General features: G+C 43.0%; 1 protein-coding gene across 1 annotated transcript in view; it reads right to left on the bottom strand.

The window, feature by feature from the left end:
- PTPRT (protein tyrosine phosphatase receptor type T) overlaps positions 1 to 16561 on the bottom strand; it is a 442398-nt gene that overhangs the window by 65835 nt on the left and 360002 nt on the right. The window contains exons 14-15 of the mRNA XM_053958427.1: positions 8053 to 8188; positions 2935 to 2964 (exon numbers count right to left, since the gene is read on the bottom strand). Of these exons, the coding sequence (XP_053814402.1) occupies positions 2935 to 2964; positions 8053 to 8188 (166 nt within the window). The remainder of the gene's footprint in view (positions 1 to 2934; positions 2965 to 8052; positions 8189 to 16561) is intronic.

Genomic DNA, 16561 nt, shown 5'->3' with positions numbered 1-16561 from the left:
TGAAGTCCAGAAACTGAAACCAAACATGAAGTGATACAGTCCATATGGTCACATTTAAAGACCTGCCAGCAGATCTATTTGGGAACCTGCTTTTCAATACTGGTTCAACTGAACTCATTCAACTGAATTTTGCTTCAGGACTAAATAATTCATGCAAGGTCATAGCATAGAAACCAATTCTATTAAAAAAAAAAATCTGTGTATAACCATATTACTGCTGTTATTTCCACAACATTTCAAATAAACTTAAATCCAACCTCTCTGCTCATAGGAGTCCAGAGCAATTTGAATCAAGTTTGGCTAAGAATTGCTCAATCCTTAGCAATTTCAGATTTTCATCTGCAGTTCTAATGAAACATCCTATTTCATGTGCAACTCGAAACATGAAACTCAGTACAACTTCACTGTATGCTCCTTCATGGGCTCTCCTGCTTTCTTCCCTCACTACTGGAACATCCCTTTTACTTTGATTGTTGTTCAAGGGGAAAAAGATCCAAACCAGAGCTTGGTTTTCCCAGTGCAGGGAACAGATGTCCATGTGAACCAAAGCACGCAGAGCCTGGTGCTGGCAGTGTTTAAGGTGAGGTGACTGGTGATGTGATGCCTCCAGTTTGCAGAGCTGTCCCTGGGACACCACCAGCACAGAGCTAACAGTGAGCTCTCTGCAGAACATTTTGGGGAGGGAAAGCTCCGTGATTTCTGCAAGCTGTGCTCCAACCTCCACTGGCTGCTATGAACACTCAGCTTGCCTGATGGCACCTCTGGCTTTTCCCTGGTGTGATGTGCTGCGTGGTGGACATCTGCCTCATTAAACCTTATTAAAGCCCTTCCTTCTGCCTCTGTTGAAGCTCATTGCAACCCCAGGCTTGGGTGACCCTCCAGAGGGTTTTCTCTTCTCTTTTCCTGAGTCACTGCACCGCTCCCTGAGGAAAAAGGGTCTAGCAAATTGACCCACAGCAAACAGACCCCTTAAGGACCCCTGTGCTTGCTCTGGCAGAACAATCCTCAGCTGACTGCTCAAAGCAATGCTGTGCAGCTGTAAAATGGGTCACAGAGGGCTCGGAAGTTGATTCATCTTTTTAAACACGTGGATCTCAAAATAAAATGAAGTGGGGAACATGTTGACCACATACTGCCTGCTGGAAAAGACAGAATTATACTGGGAAACCTGGCAGTGAATTTCTCAGGCAGTGGTGCTACTGGCTGTAAGGAAACCAAACAGTAAAAGTGAGAAATGTGCAGAAGAGGAAGGGTTCTATCAATAAATTCAACTAGCTCATAGCACCTTTGGGTTAGAACCAGCCCCTACTTTACACTTAGTTAACCTCCTCTTTAATCGGACTACTTGAGGTCAAATTTCATTCTTGGTGAACCAGTGAGGAGGTCTAGAGGAAATGGAGTTACTCTGCATTTACAATTACATCACTGGGCAAAGCCAAAACTCGTGATGGTGTCCTAAGACTCCTCACATGCTTGGAAAGTGGGAAAGGTTCCTCTTTCAATAGCTTCCTGACAGGTCATGGAGAAAAAATCCCTCCAAGCAGTGGTGCTTAGGGATCCTCATTTGCCCTGCTCTTTGGACCTAAAGCAACTCATGTGGAAAAGAAATCAGCTCCCCTTAAAATGGCAGCACATCAACCCTCTCATTCTGCTGACCTGTTGATCAGCTTCCAGAAAAAAGCACCAAGATGAGACAAAGAGGAACTGCAGGAAGGGGCAAAGGAGGCAGTTCCTGGAGCAGCAGACCAGGAAAGGCTGTCAGGGCTGATGTGGCCCTCTGGACAACTTGGTGTGTTTCAGAGCCCTGACAAGCCTGGCAGGTTCTGGGGAAAGGGCTGGTGTCAGTGATAGAGCTCCTGCTGCTTCTGAGAGCTGGCGAGGGCAGAGCTGTTCCTGTCCACAGCAACAGCTGCCTTCTCCATCCCTCCCAGCCCTCTGATGGCAGCAGAGGCATCAACTCACTTCTCCAGGATTTTTCCTCACATCATTGATCCAGTCCTCTCCTCCCCCAGATCCTCAGACAACCATTATCATGCCAGAAACAGCTTGGCCCTGATTGCTTCCCAGCCCCTCAATCTTTAGGCAACAGATGGCTCTGGAAGTACCCATGTGTGAAGCATTTTCATGTGCCTTAACAACTGCCTTAATTATGCAGCATTGTCATTAGGACTGGACAGGTGATTTAGATCTGAATATCTGAACCACTTCATCATCCAATGATCTAAACCAACACTCAGAACCTGGCAGCTCCAGGAACAGGGATGTTTGCTGGGATAGTGTCAACTCCCAGTTGTCAGAAACCTTAAGGTTTTTAAAAAGCTTACATGCACAGCTGAGAAATTCCCAACAATAACTTTCAGGTGTGAATTTCCCTCAAGTGTGGCTACAAGCAATGGACAATTAAAAAGGTGCACTTGGGACACTCTGTATTTGTCCATTAGCATTCACAGAATCATAGAATCATTTATGTTAGAGAAGATTTCCCAGATCATCAAGTCCAACTGTTCCTCCAGCACTGCCGTGTCCATCCCTAAACCCTGTCCCCAAGTGCCACATCTACACAACTTTTAAATGCCACAGTGGTGACTCCATCACTTCCCTGGGCCACATGTTCTGGTGCTGGACAGCCCTTTTGGTGAAGAAATTTTTCCTGATATCCAATCTAAAGATGAATATCCAGTTTGAAGAGTTATAAACCATGTGGACATTCATATGTTTGCAGGCACAGCTACAGGTGCAGTGGGAAAATGGGGAAAACATAACCGCATGCAACTAGGAAAATAAAACACATTCTGCTGGAAAGACAAGGATAAATGGAGTGGTTAAAAAAAAAAAAAAAAAAAAAAGAGAAACAAAAAGAAAAAATATAACAAAGCACAAAATTACCACAGAGTGAACATGCTCAAAAAACCTCATCCCCAGTCAAGTACTTACAAGTAATAGGAGTAGGAATATGCATTTCTTCTAAATATTGACGGCCAGTTCAGATGAACAAAATATCCAAAAGGAGAAAAAGAGAAAAGCACATAATTAGATTTAGATGAACTCCAGGCTTCTTTTTCAATACAAAATGTATTTGTTCTGTTTTCTGTACTGAGATCCTGTTTGCCTACACTTGTTTCAGGAGCTGTATGTTGGTGAGGAATAAATAGATACTGAACTGGAGACAGGTTGTGTTTCCACTTCTGCCACCATGAATAAATGCCCTCACCTTTAATTCCCTCACTTTATCATGTCAGTACCATGGGCAATGAGACTTAATTTTGTCTCTCAAGTGCTTTGATATTTTTGAAATGGAAAGAAAGATGTCAGAGCTATTAATACAAATAACAATAAATAGGGAAGTGACAATGTAAGAACGCCACAATTTTGGAATATTTAGACAATGAGCAAATTGTCTAATGATAAATCAAGCTTCATCAAACTCTAAAATGCAAATAGTTCATTAACAATTCAAGCATCACTCCATATTTATAGCTGAGCACTGGGGGCATACATTAGCTCTCTGCATCACTGTGATTAAGCATTTTCTATCACAGTTTCTCAACAATTCATTTCACAACATTTTGAGCAGCACCACAAACTGAGCCTTGGCAATCAGTTGTAGCTTAAGAGGTGATATTTTCCCTTACATAGCTGAAAGGGGCTTCTCTAAAAAGACTGGTTCATGACAGACCTAGCCCAGGGTATTAGAGATTTACCACCAGCCACAAGAAGCCACCGAAGCAGCAGCAGTGGTCAAGACAGAGAAAAACAATGAAACACAAACTTCAGCCTATTGCACAGCTTTAAAATCCCATCCTTGAAGATGCTAGGATGACTAGGAATCACTTAGAAATACAAATGCAGCTTTCAAGTGTTCACTTTTATGGTTGCTCTGAACATAACTTCCATAATCACATGTGGAAACCAGGTTCAGCTCAGTCCCTCCGTGCACATCACCCTCTGTGCTGTGCACACATGGGGTAAAGAACAGCTCATGAGGATCTAACTGAAGTGGCATGGTTTTCTTGATGATGGCCTTTGCTATAAACCTGCTATTTTGGCCAGATTCCTGATGTATGCCATGTTATTTGAAGGGCACTGATTCCACGATACACCTGGATGGATTTTAACTAAATGCCATTATCTCCTGAAAGTAGCAATTCTACAGGCCCTAGCAATGCACCAGTTAAGGTGCAGTGATTGCCACTGAGCTTCCCTGTGAAAATCCCAGTTCCACTGAGCCTCTAAACAAAGGGAAACGTGACCAAGATGTAGAAAATGAGAGCAAATGCAGCTGAGCCCCTGAAATCCCCAAAATGATTCCATTAAACCAAGCCCTGGGAGAGGCCAGGACCTGGGCTCACACAGCTCTATTGACTGGAAGAGTTCCCTTGAACATCCTGCTGTTCTTTCTGCTGCTCTCCTGTCTGGACCACAGACATCTGGGATCCCACCAGACTCTCAGCCCTCATGAAAAAGCTGCACATCCCTCCAGGCTGCAGAGGAAAGCTCAGAAACATTTGCTCCATAAGGATAGAAAATAAAGGAAGACAAACAAAAGGAGGAATATTTTGGAATTGGACGTTTTGGCTCAAATTCTTCCAAAATATGCAGTCTGAAATAAGGACTTACTGAAGAATATTTCAAAACTTAACTGTGAGAACTGGTTGGAGTTATGGTTCAGTAAAAACACAACCTGGTCCTAGAATGTACAGTACAACCCAAACCCCTGCCTGTCTCCCACCTGAAACAGGGACATGAGGGGCATGGGTCTCTCAGTGTGCAAATGTCCCTTTTCCTAATTCCATCCTACAGCCCGGGTATGTTCTGCCCAAGAGGCTTTAGGGTTTTATTTAATTAGTTTAAGGTAACCACCTAAATCCTAATCCAGAATAAGGAGCTGAATTTTCATAGGAGGAAATAATCCTAGACCCTACATAGCCCCAAATCTCCTTTTTTGCTACCGACAGCAGTTTAAAGAACTTATTTACAGTGCATCCATGGCAGGCTGTCTGATCCTATTTATTCAGTCTTACATTTAAAGGGGTCAGTGGAGGCTTTGTCTGCTCAAACACACCAGCCTGAGAGGTGTCACGTTCTTCACTCCAGGGAAATACAAGTCACGATTACACCAGAATTAAAACTGCCCAGATGAAATCAAAACAGACCAAAATCAAATACTTTAGGGGAGGGGCGAAGTCAAAAGGTATTTTCTCCTGAAAAATATCTTGTTTTTCTTGTTTCATTTTGTTTTTGCAAAATGATTTTGTATACTCTGTTACATAAATATATTTAAATAATATTAAGGAAAAAACAACAAGCTCTGTAGAGAATTAGAAATATTTTCATACAATAAAAATGGGATATTTCAGGATATCTTTTAATGAAAGAATGTTGCTCTGTCTTTTGTGAGCACATACACTCATGTAGGCATGGATAACCACCTCTAAATTAGCAGGCTAAATTACCACAGAGTGGTTTGGGTTGGAATGGACCTTAAAGATTATTCCAATCCCCCTGCCATGGGCAGGGACACCTTCCACTGTCCCAGGCTGCTCCAAGCCCTGCCCAGCCTGGCCGTGGGCACTGCCAGGGATCCAGGGGCAGCCACAGCTGCTCTGGGCACCTGTGCCAGGGCCTGCCCACATTCAGAGTGAAGAATTTCTTCCTGATATCCAATCTAAATTTAATCTCTTTCAGTTTGAAGCCGTCCCCCCTTGTCCTGTCCCTACATGTCCTTGTGTGAAGTTTCTCTCCATTATGTTGCAGCAATTTTTATATTTCAAATAGATGTAATAATGATACTATGACTTAACTCCTGGAGTTAGTGGGTTCCCAAAGCCAAGAAAACAAACTGTTAATGGTTTTGATTTTAAACACTGTAAGGCAGTCATGTTTAAAACAGAAATTTATACACAGTTTTGACATAGATATATAGATATGGAAACTTTAGCAGATTTTAGACAACCCTAAGTTTCAACTAAAACTTTCAGACAACAAACATAATGTCAAACCCAAATTTTCCACTGTATAAAACCACTAGTTGGCTTAATTTAGCTTCACATATCTGACTGAACCTCTAAAACTTTATCAGCCCCCAGAAATGTTTGAGTTCCTGGAGTTTTTGTAATTTGTTCTGCTGAAACTGTGAGCAACTGAGCACTGCTTGCTCATGCTCTGTGTCTGAAAGGTTCCAAGCAGCGTGCTGCCAATCTGGTGAGTTTCACAGGAACAAAAAGAGGTTTCTGATGATACCAGTGATTAACTCAAACCAATGCTGTCCTTCTCTTCTAATCCCTTTCTGCTTCTTCTGCTCTCTGTTAACAAAATGCTTCATCCAGGAAATCCTGTGCCTGTTCCCAATGAGCTGTGAAGCCCTGGCCAGTGGACAAATGTCACTGGGATATTTTCCAGCTCCATTTGAAGACAGCATCTCAAGTTCAGCTCATTGAATTATTTTTTCTGAATTGTTGCCTTGCAAGACTACACTATTTGTACACCAAGGCCTTGCTGCACTGGGAAGGGTTTTTAAAATGAGGCTAATGCAAACATGGAATGCATGAGCTTAAGCTCCAAATGCTTTTGTTTGCAAAATAGAAAGAGAACTCTGTTGTTAAACTGTTCTCTCAAAAGAGCTCAAGCTTTCAGCTCTGCTCCTCCAGAAGTTCCAATCAATTTGTGCTCCAAATCAGCTTCTCCTCTTATAAAAGCTGGTCCCAACCCACACTAGTTTACAAATGCAATGAGCCTGACAGGCTGAGGTCCATCCTCAGGGAACACTTGTCCACATGCAGCTCTGAGCCCCAGCTGGACGTGGCTGGTGGTGCCCATCCAGAAGGGATGTGATCAGCAGCTCTGGAGGTGCTGGAGGTGTGCTACAGCCTCCCAAACCTCCTCCTGTACTCAGAGCTTCTAAATGGGAAAAGATTTTAAAGTCAATGAGCCAGTTTATTCCTCATTTCAGTGTGTCTTCCAGCGGGTATCCTTGCAAATTGCAGCAAACAGACAGAGACACAGACTGCAGGGATTCTGCTTGTCTGCCCCAGGAGGGGCTGTGGAAACAACACAAAGGAAACTGTAATTTTCCAGCTCTAGGGGAAAAAAGGGTGAATTTAGATTTGTAATTCTCCCACTCACCTCCTTTCTAATGTTAACTTTGAAGAAAATTGCCCAGGTTTACAGAGCCTATGGCAAAACCAGCTAGAGCAAAGTTCTGTGCGTGGGACATCACACCCAAATTCACCAAACATTGCTGCTCCAGGGACCTGGCAAGTTCAGCTGAAGGTCCTGTGCACTGTCTCAGGGGCCAGCTCAGCTCAGCAGGAGCTTGGGAACTTTCACACAGAGCAAATGGATCCTCAGTGTCCAACCTCTGGGACTCATTCTGCATTATGAGTAATTTTGTTTGGGGGTTTGTCTGTGTTATCCAGGAGATAATAACTTAGGTTGTAGCAGTCATGACAGCCAAAGCATCAGAAAACTCAAATGTTGGAAGAATGGTTGGGATGAAGCAGCCACAGCTTCTCTGGGCAACCTGTGCCAGGGCCTCACCTCTCTCACAGGGAAGAATTTCTTCCCAATATCCAATCTAACTCTCCTCTCTGTCAGCTTGAAGCCATTCCCCCCTGTCCTGTCACTCCAGCCCCCTGTGAGTTGTCTCTCTCCATCTTTCTTGTAGGCTCTCTTCAAGTACTGGAAGGCCACAATTGGGTGACTCCAAACCTTCTCTTCCCCACACTGAACAATCCCAAATCTCAGCCTTTCCTGTTAGGAGAGGTTCTCCTTTTATCCCCTTTATCCCATGCTACTTCGTGACTTATCTCTTGACATCAATTATCAATTAATTATCATTATCTCTTTGCAGTAACAACCATTCTTTTGTTGCTGGATCTCCCAAAAGTGGTATTTCTTCTGGGCCTACCACCCTTCGTGTCAGTGTTATGTACACAGGCATTAACTGCTGCTCTCTGTCACACATAAAGAATGTTTTATCTTTATTTATTCTTCCTTTGGAAACTACAACAATGCAGCCCAGAGGTCCAAGATGGAAGCAAAGCAGAAACTTACCTTCTTTTGATGGTAAGCATTGCTCCCAAGAGGATAATAACAAACATCAGGAGACCAGCTATAACTCCAGCCATTTTCACCGTGCTGTCAACTTGCTTTTCAGGTTCCACTGCATTGGAATTCTGGGTGGAAGCTCCTTAAAAGATGGAGGAAGAGGAAGGACAAGATAAAAAAAAAAAGAATTTGTAGGCAAACTGTGCAATGATCCACTTTAAATATTCATTTGAAAGCCTAACAACATATTTGCAATCAAATTGCAATAGTCAATTGTCCATCTAACCAAATCTGCCTTTAATGAGGGCTAATGACAGATAATTCAGAGCAGTAATAGGGTGTAAAATCCCAGTGTAGTGCAAATGACTCTAATATTTTACTAAGTTATACTGTAATGGGGCATTTACTCTTCTGAAGCACTCAGCATGCACCCAGAAACAGGAGAACAACAGTTCTAATTTTAATCTCAAATAGTTTAAAATGGACTTGAAATCCTTACTCATTGAAATAGTGAACACAGTAACATGTAATTACAACAACACTTCTGGCAGAAACTTTTTTCCCTCCAGAATCAGCTCACATTTGTCTTTCTCAGTGTACTGGAGGCCTGGCTTTTTTAAACATCCCATTACAGAGGTACATGTAACAAGCATTAATCCAACATACCGAGCACCCTCCACACAGAATCATGAAATTATTTGAGTTGGAAGGGACCATAAATCCCATCTCATTCCAACCCCCTGCCATGGGCAGGGACACCTTCTACTAGATGAGGCTGAACCATGGAGCTCCATCCAGCCTGGCCTTGGACACTTCCAGGGATGGGGCAGCCACAGCTTCTCTGGACAACAAATTCCAGTGCCTCAGCACCCTTTACCATCACACAGCAGGCATGACTTCTTCAGCCCAAACAAGAGAACATAATTTCTATTTGAAATTTCAGGGGGTTTTGGTTGGTTTGTTTGTTTTTTTAACAAGTGAAATCAACACACCTGAAAATAAAACATATTTAGGAGCATTACTTGCACAGCATTTCTGCTCTAACTGAGCACCTTGGAGACAGCTGCCCTCTACCCTATTGTTGAGACCTCATTAGTCCTCATTACAGATCTTAGCTCTGCTGACTTCACCACTTGCTGCACAGAATATTTCCAGATATAGCTTAAGCCACTGAGTTTGATTTAGAAAGCCCCACAAGATTTGAGTCATGGCTACTCTAAAGACTAAATAAGCCTATCTTCATTATATTCCTGTTACACTTAACTACTCCTAAAAATATCACCACTGCAGTTCAGAGAGTTAAATGAATTCATGTTACATGAGATCCACTCTTATCTTGGGCTTCACCTTTGCTGCTGGAGTCAGCCAGGTCTTCCTCTGCAGCTTAAACATAGGGAAAGGGAATCAAAGGTGAACACAGAGGGCTGACATCAGAAGACTGTAATGTTTTTCTCTTTTAATAGCTCTGTGCTGCTGATCTTCAGGAAATCTGAATAATTTCTGTTCAAAGTCACTTGCTCAGGGAGATAATATTCAGTCAAGTCCACGTGTGGGTGAGACAGCAGTGTTATTGTCACTGGGGTGTTGTTTTGCCTCTTTGCCACACGTTAAACTGCACATGCTTTAAGAGATGATGCTGTGATAAAAGCATGATTTCATTCTCCTACAGCTAAGCTGTTAATCTAGTTTACTCAGAGCAAAACACAAAATTTGCCAAGCAAAAAGGGCTAGCTCTTGGAAGCACATGTATCATTTCCAGCTTTTGCCCCTGACAACTCTACTATTCTGCTGCATTCACCAATTTGTCCATTCAGTTAAGAGTTCACTGATAACTTCTGTGCTCACAGGTCTGAAATGCATTAATGGGACTCCTGAGCTTGAAAATAAAATAACGTATCAGTTGCATATTTCCACCTTTATTTGACAAGCTCTCCCACAGTCCTGCAGTAAATGTGTGCAAGAGGTGAGCTATACACCACCAGAAAGGCAATCCCCACACTGTCACACAACAAAGGCAATGAGAAATATACAGTTTCTCCTGGAAAATGGCTAAAACTCTATTTATTTGAAGTGAAAGTCAGAAGTACTCCGAATTATCCTTCAGCTGAGCTGCAGTTACTCTTATGACCCTAAATAATAGGTGCTGGAGAATGGTTTTCTACTAAAAACAGCACAGTCAGACGCCCCTCATTTTTGTACCATCTGAACACCCTCATGAAGTGTGAGCTGTGTTAGAAGAAATAAGAATGTGCTGTCAACTCCATCTTCTGACCCACCAGATTGCTTTGATTTTGCCAGGCTGCTGCTCGTGACTCCAGGCAATGTGTGGTCAGAGTGTTTTTGTCTGATATTTCCCACCCCACTGCAGGCTCCTGCAGTTCCAGGAGGAGAAGAAAGGCTCATTATCCATCCTGACACCTCCACACCGTGGTGACCGGTTCACTCTAATCTTCTGGGCAACTCTATCTCTCTTGGCAAAGGCCAGCAATTCCTTTAGGCTGTCAGCCCAACCATTTGTAAGTTGTCTCAGCTAATAGTGCCTAGGATTGGAGAATATGACAGTGTCAGCAAATTCCTGGCGCTGGGATTCTCAAAGCCTTGCAATGAAACATTACTGCAAAAGTCCATTGTTTCCTTGCTGTTGTGGCATATTTTCCATGCAGATGTCTAAATCTCCTCTGGCTGCTCTGGTTTCCCACCTGCCCAGCACCAGCTGTAGGTGAGAACATTCCTGTCCTGGCAGGGGGAGCTCTGTGAGCTGTTTCTCACAGGACATGACTTCTGCTGCTCCTGACAGAAACGCTGGTTTAGAATTCACTTTTGCTTCTCTCCTTTATAGAGAAGCAGGATCTGAAATTCTCTGAGCACAGCAGCCCATAAAAACTGCTCAGATGGTAATTTCCTACAAATATCTTTAAACACACTTGCAAATCTCTGCACTACTGTACTTGAGGGGCCGGCCTTTTCTTTCTGAAAAACCATGTTTATATATTGCTGGCATTAAAAAGGAATGAAAACAAACTATAACTGTATTTTCTAGTGGTTACTTCCACCACATTTCCTGGAATGAATTGTTCCTTGTAACAGGAGCTGGATGCTGGAACAGTAAGCCACAGAGCAGGTCACCACTGTTATTAGTGTGTGTATTTCAGTGGCACCCAAAGCCCCCACAGAGGTCAGGACCCCATTACTCTGCACTAACACAAACTAGGACAATTTTCTGCCCTAAGCTTGCTTTCTTAATAAGAAAGGCAAATGACAGCAGGCAGTGCCAGTAGAGTGAAGGCTGCAGGTCCCCTGACTCCCTATCTGTGCCTTATCTACTCCACCAGGCCATTGCTCTCAGAGATAGATACTCATTTCTGTGGTGCACAAAATGCACCATCCCAGGAGCCAAAGCAGTGACCTGACTCTGACTTTCACAGGCACTGACACTCACCCAGCACTCCACTGGTCAGTCAGAGCTATTTCAACATTTTAGTTCTTTCCTAGCAACCCAATTGACTTTGTTTCTCCTCAGTCCCTTCCAAAGTTCCCAGATCCAGCATCTTGCAGTGAGCCAGAAGACACTACAGGAAGCACATTCATGGGAGATACAGTTCTGGTGATGCTGCAGAGATGCAAAGAGAGCAGGGCAGGGGCAAATGGCCAATTTCCCAGAGCTGTCCAGCTCATCAGCCCATGAGAAGTCAGGTTTCTGGATCATCACACACTGATGGTTTAATTAAGGTTTTAATTAAGGTCTAATCTGGCCATGCTGCTGTTGATTCATAGAATCACAGAATATGCTGAGATGGAAGGGACACGTCAGGATCCTCAAACCCAGCCCCTGGCCCTGCACAGACCCCCCAACAGCCCCACCCTGGGCACCCCTGGCAGCGCTGTGCCAACACTCCTAGAGCTCTGGCAGCCTCGGGGCCGTGCCCATCCCCTGGGGAGCCTGGGCAGTGCCCTCTGGGGGAGAACCAGCAGTGGCAGCTAAGGGAAAGATACCATGGCAATCTCTCTCCCAGCAATTTCTGCACAGGTAATATTATTTGAAAATAAGCCACAAAATATAAAGCAACCTCCTCTGTGGAGGTGGCACTCTGAAAAACATCCAGGGAAGAATGATTACTGAGTGCGTGTAACTAAGAAGGGCTGATAATACAAGCTTCTTCCATGCAACCTATTTCACAAACTGCAATTTGAAACATTCTTTACTTTAGGCAGCAATTACAATATCACATTAAAAAAAAATGACATTGCCAGGAAAAAGAATTCAAGAAAGCCATAAGCAAGAGAAAAGGTCAGGCATTTATGTGAGATTTCCAGCTGCTGAGGCACAAAGTCCTCAGTGGAAGTGGCACCATAATCACCAATAGCCAAGACACTGGAGGAGAGAGAAGCATCCCAAGGCTTAACAGGAGAAGAGAAGAAAAGAAATGAAATAAAATGATTCTAAGGACAGCTGGGTCAAATATTCAGTGCCCAGAAAAGGGCAATGAAAGTGTGAAGGAAAGAGGGACAAAATGAGAGAAGCAATGGGAGGTTCAGCCACCCCTAGGGTGACAGGAAACACCCAGCAAGGGGCCAAGTCTGGCAACGATGAGGATCGGTTTCAAAATTGCAACACCTTAGAACACAGCTTCTTCAGAAAGAAATCTGCTCTTGGAAGAAAAAACAATCAGAAAAATCACTTCAGAGCATTATTTAACCCAGAAAAATTAATGAAAAATATTGGGCTCCCAGTCATTATGTGTTGAAATGATCTGCACAATCAGAGCAATTTCTTTGCAGCACATAATGGCCAGGCAGTGGGCTGAATGTAAAATCTCCTAATAGACCTAGAGGCTTGTATTCAAAAGACAGCTATTCTCAAATCACTTGTAAACACGATTTCCTTTATTTATTTTTTTATGATGCTTTCTATGTGAGCGGCCTACAAATTATTAAAGCAGCTCTGCATGCAGAAATGTTCTCCCTCATGTTTTCAGTTCCTGATAATATCTATATCTGTAAAACTCAGTCTGGAGTGCAAGCACAAGGGCAGACAGGTACCTCAAGGAATGATAACACTGAGATAAAGGTGGAAAGGCACATTTTTACATCCTGATGTGGAAACACCCACATCAGAGTGTCAGCTGACCACACCCTCCAGCAGTGTATTAGCACTAAAAACAATCTGTGCATCATGCTGGTGCCTCCATGTACCATGAGCCAACAGAGTGGAACAGCTCAGCACATCTAAAAGACAGATTCCTCTTTGGCTATTTCTTTGTTGCAATTCATTAAAAAATGAATATCACAAAGAGGATCACCACACACAACATCACTACACCGATTTTCCACCTCCAGTTATTGAAAACTGCAAACAGCATAGGCTTAAGACTATAATGAGACACACTCATTTCTTTAACAAAGCTCAAAAGGAATTGACAGAATGACGAGAGCCAAAAGCTTTCAACCATATTCTGAGCAGAAGAGCAGCAAAACAAAGCAGTCCTGGAGAGAAGGACAGACCAGAATTTGTATGAGGGATTTTCAGGCTTACAGGTGGAATCTGTAAGAGGATGAGGGTAAACACACAGCAAAGCATCAAGATCACCATTACTAAGCTGAACGAGAATTAAAAAATAGCTGTAAGTGAATAATTGATTCTGGAGATTCCAGGCAAATCCACCACAAAGGCTATTCTTTTTTTCTCCTGTTTTTCTTCCTCTCTCTTCAGAACAGAAGCTCTTAATTTGTGCTAAAATCAGATATATGGTCCCCAAGAATAAGAAAGGTTATAACATTTCCCTGAAAGAAGAGCTCAGCTAAAGACAGCTCTGTGATGCCAACAAGTGATGTGATGATTCAGGGGGTAAGAGCACATTTCTGTTTTAACTCTTCACTTTTGCAGAAATGTATTTAAAAACTAGCTCAAATTTATAGAAATGGAAAAAAAGTACAATTACCAATATGACAAGTTCAAATTTACAGATGTGACTTAATTTTTGTCAAGTCTTAGGGAGATCAACCTTTTGACTGATAACAGGCAAAAACTTGTCAGTGCCTGACAATGCCATGGATGTAAAACAGATTCACCACAATTACTGACTTTTCCCTCAGTCAGCCCCCTCTAAGTAGTTACCCTGCTCTCATCATGATTATCATGGAAAATCCACACCCACAGCAGCTGCAGAAAGCTGCAAAACCAGTGAGCAAAGCCCAGGGTTGGGCAGAAAGTGAAATAAAGCCACCTTTTGAGCCCAGCTGGACGAAGGTGCCTCAGGTACCAGGGTGACCTACAAAAACCTGCCCTGAGAGGCTTCACCCTGAGCTGAGGGAGCAGCATGGAGAGGAGGAATTCCTCTTCCAGCAAAAGGGAGTCAGCAGGGCAGTGTCAGGAGTCTGTGTACACATTCTCTACGTGTGCTGCATGAACACCCGGACACTTCCTGTGCTCTGCCAAGTTGAAGCAGCACTTTCAGGCAAGACTCGAATGGAGATTTCCCTTTTCTTCTACAATAACACTACAAAACAGTCTCACACCTACCTTGTAATTTTATCACATATCCTAATGCAACCACATAGTTTTTAATGCCCAGCTGCTGGAAGAAGCTCAGAAACTTGTTCATATCAACTCTGCTTCTGAATACTGGCTTGTCAAAAAAATCTGTTTAAGGAAACAGGCATTATGTATTTGTAACAGTTCTGGGTCTGCCATGCCTTTGGAAGTGTTGTTAAAGGACACTGATGTCAGGAAAATTAATCCACAAACATCAGAGGTTTATGTCCAAAATGGAGACAGAGGAGTCCTGTAACTTTATTCTAATAAAGGGAGAGGCCATGGGACATTCCCCTGGGGTCTCCCTCTTTCTCATGGGTTGAGGTACTTGAGAGGTTCAGACTTCCCAGAACAAAGATTTCCCTCTAATGCATAACCCTCCCTTTTAATTTTTAATTCTTAGGGAATTTAGGGTTTTTTCCCATTTATTTCTTTCATCTTCCAATATCCAATTTCATTTATCAGCAAACCTACAGTTTGTTTGTAAAGGCAAATGTCCTTTTTTTCCATTCATCAATCAGTGGAATCCTTCCCATTGTTTCTTTTATCTCTCAGTGCTGGTTTTATCTACCAGCAGACCCACAGCTTGTTTGTAAAGACAAATCTGTCATTCTTCTCACTGACAATAATAATCTTTTTATGAAAATCATTTTAAGTGATCTGCAGTACCTGCCCAGTGGCTGACACACCTTAGAAAGGATCTGTGGGTTTCAGGAAATGGAGAGAAAATCCTGATCACCCAAATGAGTTGGTGTGAGGGTGTGAAGGTCAGGAACACGAAACCCCACTGTCCTCTAAAACACAAGAGTCCCCTCCTGCCTTCCCCCTCCTCAGCCCCTGGGCAGAAGAGGCTCCAAGGGACATCCAAAGAGCTCTTCCTGCAAACTTTCAAGCAGAAGACATGAAAAACAAGCCCCTAGACTTCGTAAGCAAAGAGTCCTCCAATGCTCCCTGCCTTCAAACTAAGTAAAACAAAGCCAAAGGAAAGCTTAATTTGACCTTCACTTGTGGCTTTCATGTCCAACTACTGACTTTTCTTTACCTGGCTACCAATTTATCTGCAAACAAAGGTGAATGTCCACTGGCTCAGGGCCAGCCACAACACACGGCCACGAGCATCCTTCCCCACCAGGTGGGACTTGAAAAGGGACAAGAACCTCCACACTGCTCCAGGTAAATCCTTGCCTGCTTTGGTTCCTGGAGCCCTTGGGTCACACAGCTTTTTTTTTATTTTCGTTTCTCCAAAGACCTTTCTATCCTGAAGCTACTTGTGTCCTGGCAGTGGGTGCTTTGAATTTAAAGGGTGATGTTTTCATAGTCTCCTCTTGCTAAATGATCCCAAATTTTATCTTTAACACTGTGCTTCTCCTTCCCTTTCCTCCAGCTGCCTATTTTAATTGGGGAGCCCAAGATTAGGGTCTGGCAATGCGGCTGAGCTCTGGAGTAGACAGTGACCTCTGGACACTGGGCTGGAGACACCAAATTCAGTTCATTCCTGGCCTCATCCCGTTCTGCACCAGGTTCTGCACTAATTCAAAGCTGTGCCCTGGGAAAAGGAAGCCCCTAAAGGGACTGTGATGCATGAAACTTGTGCTAAAAAATGACTTTTAGAAGGTAGAAATTTGTTCAGGGGGAAAAAAACCAACCAACCACTTTCACGCATTCAACTTAAAAAACATGATAAACTCCTCTGAAATAAATAGTACCAAACAGAATAAACCTGTCAAAGGAATAATATTCCAGTGTATCAGAAGACAAAATGCAGCAACAAACAGATTTGAAGTGGGATTAGATCTGTTTAAAAAATACATTATCTGTCTACAAAACCAGAATGTGTTTCAGGAAACAAAAGAAGTCTCTTCAATGGATTTGAGGGAGCAGGAGTTATTAAATCAATGGTTTTCACGTGCAGCAAAATTGTGTGGGAACAGCAGGAACTTTTTCCTTCCTCATTTTCCACTGATTTTATTGCAGTCTCCCCCT

The sequence above is a fragment of the Vidua chalybeata genome, chromosome 17 (genome assembly GCF_026979565.1).
Source record: "Vidua chalybeata isolate OUT-0048 chromosome 17, bVidCha1 merged haplotype, whole genome shotgun sequence".
Lineage (NCBI taxonomy): Eukaryota > Metazoa > Chordata > Aves > Passeriformes > Viduidae > Vidua > Vidua chalybeata.
The sequence above is the reverse complement of the archived record's forward strand: the minus strand, read 5'-3'. Positions and strand labels throughout refer to the sequence as shown.